General features: G+C 37.7%; 2 protein-coding genes across 2 annotated transcripts; both read right to left on the bottom strand.

The window, feature by feature from the left end:
- Window positions 1–8,342: 8,342 nt before the first annotated feature.
- On the bottom strand, window positions 8,343–9,071 carry LOC126716948 (receptor-like protein kinase FERONIA). The gene has a single exon (XM_050418010.1). The coding sequence runs from the start codon at window positions 8,997–8,999 to the stop codon at window positions 8,661–8,663; it is 339 nt and encodes a 112-aa protein (XP_050273967.1). The 5' UTR covers window positions 9,000–9,071; the 3' UTR covers window positions 8,343–8,660.
- Window positions 9,072–9,247: 176 nt separating this feature from the next.
- LOC126719193 (receptor-like protein kinase FERONIA) lies at window positions 9,248–10,453 on the bottom strand. The gene has a single exon (XM_050421774.1). The coding sequence runs from the start codon at window positions 10,451–10,453 to the stop codon at window positions 9,248–9,250; it is 1,206 nt and encodes a 401-aa protein (XP_050277731.1).
- Between the last annotated feature and the right edge of the window lie 1,650 nt (window positions 10,454–12,103).

The raw sequence follows: 12,103 nt of genomic DNA on the forward strand, positions 1-12,103 counted from the left end.
TTAAGCCCTTCCTTGTACGTTGTAACAATTTTTCATATTAATAAAAGTTATTGTTACTCTATTTCGTATGTCTTGTTTATATATTTTAACAAATGTGAAAGCGCTGCTCGGCATAATAGTATAGCATTTCAATCAATAATAAATAAGGCCAAAGTAATCGTTGATAAAAAGATGCCACGATGACTTTAACAAAATTATTATTCAACATAGCAATCCGACCAGTGAGGAATGAGACTTATCTTAAAATTAGCCGTGATGGGTATTAAATGCTTCGATAAGATGTAAGAAGTAGCTATCCGAGGACGTGTTACCCACCGGATGAATGGCCTCTTTAGGTTGACGATAATTAGGTTGTTCTGCCATTTCCATGATACGCGAGACTTAACCCTTTCCAGTATTTAAGCCGAGAAATTTCTTCATTTGGGCAGTTGATTTCCCAAGAAGCCTGAGTCCGAGGACTTTGCAAAACCTGGATTTTGTTCAGGACTTATGCGTTTTACCTTATGTACTTGATTTTTCCCTTAGGCTTGAGTCCGAGAATTGTGTCTTTATCGGTACTTGGTTTTCCCTTTTAGCTTGAGTCCGAGGACCATGCAAGCCTTAGGTTCTGTCCGGGACCAATGTCTGAATCAGTACTTGGTTTTCCCTTTTAGCTTGAGTCCGAGGACCATGCAAGCCTTAGGTTCTGTCCAAGACCAATGTTTGCATCAGTACTTGGTTTTCCCTTTTAGCTTGAGTCCGAGGACCATGCAAGCCTTAGGTTCTGTCCAAGACCAATGTCTGCATCAGTACTTGGTTTTCCCTTTTAGCTTGAGTCCGAGGACCATGCAAGCCTTAGGTTCTGTCCAAGACCAATGTCTGCATCAGTACTTGGTTTTCCCTTTTAGCTTGAGTCCGAGGATCATGCAAGCCTTAGGTTCTGTCCATGCCAGAGTTTTGGTGCGGCAGAAGAAGGATTTTCCTCCATCAGCGCCTCTGCTTTGCGGTAGGTGTATGTTTAGAGAAAGCCCCACCACCTCCAACTCCCTACACCTTTTCTTCAACGGTGTCAGGTTCAAGTTGGGTCTCTTTGGCTGCCTGAGTTATGGGCAGGTAAGGGTGCGGGGGAAGAATAAGGTCTCGGAGCTGTAGCCAACCTTTCCTCCGACATACCTCCTCGGCTTTCTCCAGCTTTCTTGTATTTTTCTTTTTCTTGCTTATGTAGTAAGCTTTGACGTAGGCTGATTCCAGCTTTTCGTTTGTACACTGTACTATTTCTTCATCGTAATAAAAATGGAAATTGATTTACATGTTTTGAGCGTTGATCTAATGGGCAACACAACTTTGTGAACGAATGTGCTCTATGTATGTGTTGCTTTGAAAATATTTGTGATAAAGCTACTTTGAAGCATAATCTAATCAACTCTCATCTGTCAGCACTATCAGGCATTATATCGATAACTTGTAATAAATCAAACTTAAGAAACTAACCGGGATATCAGTTGGGTATTCTGTGATAAGCGCGTGAATATCGTCCAAGGCTGATGATTTATAAATATTCCATCCGAGCAATCGACTGGGAGTTAGGGAACTCCGATGGCGCTTTTGCGTACTTGGTTTCCCCATAGGCTTGAGTCCGAGGACCATGCAATGCCTTGGTTCTGTCCAAAACTTGTATGCTTCTTTTTAAGTAGTTGGTTTCCCCAGAGGCTTGGGTCCGAGGACCATGCAAGGCCTTGGTTCTGTCCAAAACTTGTATGATTCTTTTTAAGTAGTTGGTTTCCCCAGAGGCTTGGGTCCGAGGACCATGCAAGGCCTTGGTTCTGTCCAAAACTTGTACGATTCCTTTTAAGTAGTTGGTTTCCCCAGAGGCTTGGGTCCGAGGACCATGCAAGGCCTTGGTTCTGTCCAAAACTTGTAGGATTCTTTTTAAGTAGTTGGTTTCCCCAGAGGCTTGGGTCCGAGGACCATGCAAGGCCTTGGTTCTGTCCAAAACTTGTACGATTCCTTTTAAGTAGTTGGTTTCCCCAGAGGCTTGGGTCCGAGGACCATGCAAGGCCTTGGTTCTGTCCAAAACTTGTTGGAGATCAGCCCTTAGACCATGGCGGGGGGGATTTGGCCTGAAGCCGGAAGCCCCTAGAGCTGCCCGCGCTGCTGACACTGCAGGGCGTAGCCCCTAGCAAAAATTCGGGTCGGAGCAACGACTGCATGTCGCCGGAGATGGAGGGAATCCCACAAACCTCAGCTGGCTAGAGAGTTGACTCAAACACCTCCTACGCCAACGCGCAAGCCTCCCCACAGACGGCGCCAATTGTAGGGACACAAAATCTTTAACGTCCCAACAACGATGTTGGGCTCGCACACGGAAAGTCCCTCACAATAATATTTGTAGAGAGTGGGCTTGAAAGGCCAGCGTTGGATCACAGGGTGACATTTCGGGCCGAACTATAGATGAACCAATATGAGAAAGAGCTTTGGGTTGGATATTCAGGCCCTTCAATCTTGTATCTAAGAGGATTTGGCTCCTCGGATCATGTCCGAGGAACGATGGCGCTGTCCCCGGTTACCCGTCGGAGGGTTTTTATGTGATGTCTGGCATATATTATCCAGGCCTTCTCTTTCATCAAGTCTTTCTCCAGAAGCTAGATGGGAGCCCCCCACTTTTGGTCACATAACATTCTCTTTTATACTAGCCTACGTTCGTTGTCCTTCGTCCACGTGTAGGGTCGATCTCTCCTGGACAGATATCTGTCCCATCAGTCTAATCCCAAAAATTGCTGGAGATGATCCATAAAGCCTAAGATCCCGGCTCTGTTAGGGGCAGTGTCATGTCAGGGAAGGGTATTAAAGACAACTTCCCCAGGATATTTTCTGATCTTTCTAGCTTACTCGTGTTCCATTCCTATCCCTGAGGTTTTGGGCTTGCCGAGGACGAAACCGTCCTCGGCTATGTCTTCGGGCTATTTTTATGTTTCCTAGTTTCGAGCTTGGGCCCTGGCCTCCTTCAGTTTAAGACCGGTGGGCTTCCCATAAGCGTGTGGGCCGGACCCATAAATTATTGGACCCCACAATTCCCAATAACCTAGTAAGTGCAGCCTTGTGAGAGAGTCAGGGTGTAATTGGGAATAGGGTTTCTTGAGAGTGTTCTTGTGCACTATTGTATTTTTCCTGATAATAGTGAAATCCCTACAACTCCGTGGACGTAGACAAATTGCTGAACCATGTAAATATTGTCTTGTGCGTGTGATTGTTTTTTCTTTGGCGTGTGTTTTCTCTATTTGTTTTGTTTCTCACAGGTTGGAATTTGGTGTAATTCCCTACACCCACATTCTTGAAAGTCTGACTCTTACCTTCCAATATACCACTATTGAGAAAATTCATCTCAACATGAATGCCCCCCTCCCCAACCTTTCCAAATGAAAAAAGAAAAAAGAAAAAAGGAATTTCAACTTTAGTAGCAAAATTTGGATCTACCAAACCTAGGTGCCTAAAATTTCCAAAAGTCTAACCTCAAATGAGCAACTCACAATCTTAATTCAAAATTTATTAATATTTATGTAAGGTGATAGATCTCATTTTTTTTTTTCCCTGAAAAAATCAGGTCCAAAACTTGATTTAGTAAAATTCATCTCCAAAAAAAAAAAAAAAAAAAAGGGAAGAAAATCAAGTAATCAAACTCCAAATCTTTTATTTCTTAATCTTTAATTTTAATTTTATAGCTTAAGGGCTTCTTTTTTTTTCTATTTGTTACTATTCCCTTACTTTATCTCAAGAGTACTTGAAGCACAATGTGAGTCGAGTCTTGAGCAAATATCTAGTGAGTTTCTAAATTTTTGTGATAAAACATCAATAAACTTTGTGACAAAACACCCAATACAAACTCATCTAGAGTAAAAAACTCTGAGAAGAATTGCTACTACTAAAGGGACTCAATTAAAAAAACAAAAATAATAATATAAAAAATATTTTTTTTAAAAACTTGTAACAAATAAATTGTTGAAAGCTTGAACAAACATATTAAAAACGCTAGACAATTTAATGGGAATAAAGACACGAGCTGTAGAATCCAGCAGCTTTACATAAAGCTTTGATAGGAAACATACTTTTCATATGAATTTAGGAATATTCAAGAGAAACACAATCTTGCTATCAAATCAAATTCGTAGAGAGCATTAATAATTATTAGATAGCATATACCCATGTGCTCTACTCCCTATAAAGCTGAGCAAGCTTAGACCTAAGTATGCATCCATGGACAGAAAATACACCAATATTAATGCTCTAATTAGTTGCTTCTCAGTTTGGTACCAAACAGAGTCAGCTTGGTTCTTTGTGTCTATGGCATCCCTCTTTTCTTTGTCGTTCGTTCTTTAGATTAGTTGTTGTGAAATTCTGTAAGGGGGTTAAATCAAATATAGTGAAGTGAATAAATATCTAGTGAGTTTATACTTGAAACCAAGGCGCTAAACTTATTTCTTTAGCAAAAAAAAAAAAAGGGCTAAACTTATTTCATATACACTGTTGATGCAACTTCATCATGGAAAACTAAGATAAATAAACCTCGGTGGCTCTAATTATAAAAATCAACCACCTACTTGACCAAATGTAGCATTGGAAAAAAAACGTACAATCTCCAATTTTGTTATTAACTCTTTCAAGAGGATGCCCCCTATACAACCCATTCTCTAATTAAATCACATTGAAAATATGCACATCATACTTTGCAAAATCACAGCCAACATAGAAAACACAAATTTTCAAGGAGAAGTTCTTTCTGTGAAATCTGCATCAATTTAATCATCTTTATCAGTTGTTTTTCCCAGTTGATCCATATGACACGTGTAGTATCAGAAGCAGCCCAGCATCAAGTTAACTGGATTGGCTATAGATTGACAATTGTGGGAAAAGGCTTCCGGATAGCACGTCCACATAGGTTTGAAAGTTAAAATATAAAAAGAACTCAAAAAAAATTAATAGAAAAAACTTTCATTCACTTCACTATATAGGGCTTCCATGCTCAATTTTATCTGTTTAATAAAATTTCTCCCTAATTCACCGTATACTTGTATCTAGTCTAAAATACAATAGAAACTCACATCCAGCCATATCCACTCCTAACAACCACTCAAACTCCACTATACCACTATCAAACTACTTCCCTCAGTCATGGAATATAAGCAATCGAGAGAGATGAAAACTCACCTTTAAATCCCCTTGAGATGGATGAGATGTGCCACCAACACTTTATACTTCACTACTTCAGAGTTTTACATTCTTCCAATAAGTCACAACACATTAAAAAAATGAGACCTGAGATATTTCCAAATAAACCAAGGTAAAATAAAATAGTTTTTTTAGCAGTAAAATTATAGTACTATTGAAACGACATTCAGGCAATCTCACAAACACATCAATGGCATGCCAAGGATGCTCGTCTAATATAAACACAAACACAAACAAACGAAAAAAAAAAAAGGGTCTCATATTAATATAAACAGAGCATAAAAGTTTTGCACCAAAAAAAAAAAGAATTGAGATGTAGAGATACCTCAACCAAAGCAGGGAGTTTCTGTCAGTATTTATAAACCGTGTGGAAAGGAATAAAGGGAGGAAGGAAATCAGATAGGCAACTGTTACTGAGAAACGATAGAGCAGGAAGGTGGGTAGCTTTCAAACTCTCTGTTTTCTCACGTAATACCTGAAGGCTTCAACCTTTTTTTTTTTTTTTTTCCTCTAAGCTTCCCTCTACATTACATATTTCAAACTCTCTCTGCTCACATTTCTATTTGGTGAATGCTTCAACGTTTTTTTTTTCTCTCCCTATAAGCTTCCCTCTACATTACATATTTCAAACTCTCTCTTTACTCACGTTTCTATTTGGTCACGCAAAAAAACCTGAACGCTTCCCTTTCTTTTTTCTTTTTTTTTTTTTTTTTTTCAAACCGGCTTGAATGTTTGATATTTTTAATTTCTTTTTCCTTTAAGCTGAACTTAAAAGGCTTTGGGTTGGACTTGATAGTGGAACTAAATAAATAAGAGGTGGGCTGAATTAATTATACAAATTTATTATAGAGTGATAGTGGGAGTAAATAAATAAGTAGTGGGTTGCATTTATAGGGTTAAAAATTGTAAAACCATTTAAAAATTGAAGGAAAAATTATTTTTTTTAAAAAGAAAATAACGTGGTAGCTGATGTGGCACAACGTGAGAGTAGCAGTATTAAACGCTACGCTTTAGTTTTTAGTAATATATAGATATAGATTTAGTTAAGTCACAAAATTTATTACAGATAGACTAATCTCGTACATGCTTTGGTGGCAGTTTATGTAAGGTATAAAACAATAGATTGTTGTTGTTTCACACATGTATTACCATTTATGCATGCTAAGTGTGTCCCAAAGTTAATAAAACATTAAAAAAAAAAAAAAATTCTACCATTTAAAAAAAAGATAAATTTTTTCCACTGGTTGTGTTAAAGACACCAACTGATCTAAGTTGTTGGTGATTAACTAATGTGGATGGAGCGATCAACAATACAAGAGTTGTCTCTGTGTCTATAAGGTGAAGTCATTTGAGAGAGACATAGAGCTCTCAAATGAAAGGGAGAAATTAGGTAAAAGTTATTGGGTTTTCGTGATTTGTTTTGTTAGGATTTTTAATTGATTTGTTGTTATTGTTTTTGCTTAGACCAGATTTATGATTTATCCAAAGATTTTTCTTATTATTTAGATATTTTTTTTTTTTTTTTTAAATATTTTTCTTGTTATCTATTTTTGAGATTTATGGGTCATCTTGTCAATTTTTTGTGGGGGGGGGGGGGGGCTAGTATATAAATTTTAGACCTTAATGTAAACTTTGTGTGTAAATATATATTCTCTAAGATTTTTTGTGTAAATATATATACTATAAGATTTTTTTTTCCGCGGGGGGGGGGGGGGGGGGGGGGGGGGATGCAGCCCTAAGGCAGTTCCGTTCTTGGACATTGTATTCTACTTTTGAAACTAATAATGAAAATTTGTTACATACTTCATCAATCAAATTTTAAACTAGAAGTTCATTGGTTAGACTTGAGAGTCCCTAATGAGCTTCCAGCTTGATTACAGCCAATGAGAGGTATTCAGTATTACATTAGCAACTGTTGGAGTAAGTAAGAGTTCTTCTAAAAAAAATTCATTGTAGTTTTAGATATTAAACAACTATTCATGGCTTCAAATGAAATGAGGCACGTATATATGTCAAAAATCTTCTCCAACCATCTAAAGTATTTGCCTGGGACTAGGTATGCAAAAGCTTACTGTACCTTTTCTTTTTTCCTATTTTTGGGTTGATAAATTGAAGCTTTCATTAAAACCAAAACTACAGAACCACAGGGAAGCAATCAGACCTGCACACATCCAATATGGTACGGAAGTATGGAACTGATCAAGATTTTCCAACCAATAAAATCGTAAAAGGCTTTATTATTGAGAAAGTAAAGGAGTTTCCCCCATTGAGTGTAGGTATAGCTGTGAGCAGGAATATCATGCTTATTCCAAACAAAAAGAACTCCTAAGATTAATAGCTAGTTTTGCAGTAACATGAGCTGCAGAGTTGAATATTCTCCTAATCCAGTAAAAGCTGCAACAATTAAAAGAATTACTAAGTTCTAAGATATTACCAATAACAGTTTAATTAGACTAGTCAGCTTGAATGCCTTCCACAGCCAGAGAATCATAGCACGGTTTTGCATCTCCCTCTATAACAATGTGCAGCCAATTTTTCTCAATTGGCGGTACGCAAAGCCCTGAGTATTGCAGGTGCACAAGCCTGGATTGGAGCACATTGCCCAAACCTTCAGCATCTCACCAAAATCATCCTAGCCACCACAACCAAAGTAGTAAAGTCATTCGAAAACAGAAGCATCCTCATTTAAATTTATCATACCCCTAGGAGGGGGCTTCCAGGAAATCATTTCTTCACTTTAAGCCATGTCATCGTCATGAGCAAATACTCTTTCACTCTATTTTCAATGGAACAGATGGTACGGTAACCATGACGTTCACCTCACCCCCATTGTGAACAATATGGTTTCTTAAATTCCAAATAGAATCCAAATTGAATGTCATCTGCAAGGAGCATGTCTCAGCCACTTCGATCCCTGTGCTGCTGATCACCTAGCAGAAACTGAACGTGTGGATTTAGAACCAGCTTAATAATATCTGAAGGGTGCCAGATCTTGAACCCCAGCTGCAGGCATGCCATATGGCCCTTGCTGCAGGGCACTTAAAATGAGCATATGATTCCACTAAATTGCCACATAAGATACAGGTTGAATCACTAATTCTGGCATGACACCAGATAATAATAAATAAAAACAATTTGACTAAGATTATGAACACGACACTTCAATATTATGGATATTTTAATTTTATGGATGCAAGTACTTATTCTAGTTTTCAAAACTTCAGAATTCTATGTCACATCCTAGAAAAACGTACAACTATAATTTTATACGACTGAATGTTACTGCAATAAGAACGCTGATAAGTTTATGCTTATAAAGTATTCTTATCAGATATCTGCACTACCACTATTGTTGCTTAATAATCGTAAATGAAATAAAATGACTTGTTGTGCTAGTTTGCAAGGTTGCAACCATCACTTAAATAAAACTTTCAAAATTCAGCTGGCTAGTATATCTTTCATCGACCTTCAGGGTTCATAATCTCAGAAAACATCGACATCAATCCATCCTGATATTCCTTACTAGCAAAACTTTGCTCCCTATGGAAGGTAGCTTTTTCTGCACTCCCTTGCAACTGCAATGCGAGCTCAAGACCCCAAACCACATCATTCATTGATGGCCGTTCGGTTCCATTGTCATGCAAACAATTCACCGCAATCTCGCCAAATTTCTTCAAAAACTCTGGTTCAATTTCAGCCTTCAATAATGGATCAACAATCTGATCAAGCTTCCCATTGCGATAACATTTCGGGGCCCACTTTGCTAGACTCATCTCCTCGTGCTCTACTGTTTGCATGATGGGTGGCCTTGCACACAACACTTCAAACAACACCACACCAAAAGAGTACACGTCAGACTTCTCTGTTAATTGTCGGCGTCGATAATATTCCGCTGTGCTAACATGGGCCTTGGACGTGCTAGTAGTACCAAATTTTGACAATCCAAAATCGGACACCTTGGCTGTCCATTTCTCGTCCAATAAAATGTTTGTGGTCTTCACATCGCGATGAATGATGGGGTGCTTCGCACCTATATGCAAGTAGTTTAACGCACGTGCCGCACCAAGACAGATTTGGAGGCGTTGATTCCACGGAAGAGGTATAGTATCTCAATTTCTGTTTTGAACTCCTGAACCCCTTGTTGAGAACCGGGTTTCAACCGTTTGATCGCAACATGGGTGGCCCCACCATCAGTGTGTATGTACCCTTTATACACGTCACCGAACCCACCAACACCAATAAGGTAATCAAACTGAGAATCCACGGGAAGTTGCCAAGTGAGATTGTATAACTTATTCGAGGATCGGTTAGTCCCCAGAGTGCGGGCAATTTTATAGACTTCTTCCGGTGCAGTGTACGGAGGTATTTGGCTGAAGTTTATTTCAATAGTGCTGTTAACTGGTAGAACAGATGATGTATCTTCTGTCAAGTACTCCTCGTCCGAATTCCAGGTACGGAACATTCCTGTATCATCAGTGGGTGGGATGGATCTCCCTCCAACATTTATTCTGTATAGCATCTCGAGAGCAGTTACATTAACGACTCTGTACACCTGCTCTTGGCCGATAAAAGGGAGCCCTTGATCATCAGACGGAGTGTAATAGAGATTAGTAGGCATCGACAAGATTTCAATTCCGTTGACAAAAGCAAATGAATTGGAATCGCTTGGAGTTAAGGTTAAGTTCAGCCTCTGACCTTCCTCGATGTTGACACAGAATTCTCTAAATATGGTGTCACCGGAATCATCATCAGCGTCTGCTGTAAGCGAAGCATTAAAATTGCGAAGAAGAATAAAAGGTCCAGCTTTGACAGAAAATCGGGCTTTAGAGAATTCAAAGGTGCCGTAAGTAGCTGGGTAGAAGTATAGTCGAACGAATTTTTGGCCTGCAGTGACTGATGAGAATATATAGCTGAATGGGGAGAGAGATAAGCGGGCTGTTGTATAGGGTACTCGGGTAGCAGAGGAGGATTGCTGCACAACGCTTGCAGTTAGAGATGCATTGTTTTGAAGATGTTCAACTGGGAAGAATATAGAATTCTCGTCTCCAATCCAGGTCCGACCATCTAGTGCGGTCGAATTGCCGGAGGAGCCACAGTCAAGGTTAATTTCGTCCTCTGGTATGTAAGGAAACGGAGAGTTGCTGCCGACCGTGCTGGTCACGTGGTGCAGCAAGAAGGCGATGTAGAGAGATGTGAAACATGGTTGGAGGGTGGCCCAAAGATACGCGTTGCTTCGATTTCCCTTGCCCATTGTAGCAGAGACAAAGTGAGTGCGTATGATGTCAAGGACGGGCCAGGACTCCGAGTCAAGGTGAGCTGAAGTATAAAAAAAAAAATTATTATAAAACTCTAATTTTTATTATTATTGAATATTAAGAAACTCTAATTAGTATTAATAAATCAATCAGTCAATTTGATTTAAGGAAGAAAATATTTCTGTATTAGTTAATATCGGTATGTCATTTTAAAATTATCATTACTTTAAAATATATATTTATTGTACATTATATAATATCAATATATTAACCTAATATATAATAATATAAAAATACATTATATTTGAACTAGAATTATATAATCTTTATTTTAGTTTTCCGTTTCCCACCACTGACCCACCTACAAGCCAGCCTTTTGTTTTTGTTTTTATCTGATTTATTCTCCTCCACCCATTCCTTATCTTCTAGACTTTTTTTTTTTTTTTCTCTCTACCTTTTCCATATCCACACAATTAATCTTTATTATTTCTACCCTCTCCTTCTTCAGCATGATTCTCTTTCTTTGTTTTAGGGGTGTGCATGGGTTAGGTTGAGGGGATTTTTTGACCCAACTTACCATAGTGGGTCAAAAAAAATTTAACCCAACCCAACCCATCACATAAATTCAACCCAACTCACATGGGTCAAGTTGAGTCGGATTGAACCCATGGGTTTGACAAATTTTTTATTATTATTATTAAATTGGGTAAAAAAAATATAAATATTAATATATTAAAAAAATCTAAAGATTAGTATCAATATAACTCCTTAAAGACAAACAACACTAATGACTAAACAACAATAGTAATTTATTAGAATTTGTGTGAACTAATTGGTTTTTATATAGGATAGGAAGAACTGGTTATTTAAAAAAATTTATTAATTATATAATATTATATATATATATATATATATATTAAATTAGTATTAGTAGGAGGAACCGAGGAAATGCTGCTCTACAACTGGTTTTTTTTAATTATTAAATATATAGTATATATTTAAATAAATAAATAAATAAATATATATATATATATATATATATATATAAAAGTGCCCCTACAACTAATTTAAAAAAAAATTATTAAATATATAATATATTTTAAATATATATTAAATATGGTGGGTTGGGTCGGGTTTGGTGGGTTTGTAATTTTATGACCCAAACCCACCCGACGCGCCATAAAAAAAAAATTTATAACCCAACTCAACCCACCAAGCCTTAAAAACCGACCCAACCCGACGGGTCAGGTTGGGTTGGGTCGGGATTGGAGGGTTGGTGGGTTTTCTACACACCCCTACTTTGTTTCATCTTCTTCATTTTTCTATATTTCATCCACGGTAAACCCCCTCTCTCTTTCTCTCAAGTGTCCTTCAAAACATCAATTATGCACATATATGTATGCTCAATCTGCTATTGTGTTGTGTTATAATGACTCTACCTCTTTGCCTTTCTTTTCAGTTCAGTGTCTCTCACTCTTTCTGAGTAAGGGATTGAAACTTTAAATTTGTAGATTAGTTTTGTTTCTAAAATTTTAAAGGGTTGGGCTTCTTTTACTTTGGTAAAATTGGTAGATTGGGCTTAATTATTTTTGTAACTTTGCTATTGGTGATTTTGTTATTGAGCTTTTTTTTTTTCTTTTTTTTTT

The sequence above is a fragment of the Quercus robur genome, chromosome 3 (genome assembly GCF_932294415.1).
Source record: "Quercus robur chromosome 3, dhQueRobu3.1, whole genome shotgun sequence".
Classification (NCBI taxonomy): Eukaryota; Viridiplantae; Streptophyta; class Magnoliopsida; order Fagales; family Fagaceae; genus Quercus; species Quercus robur.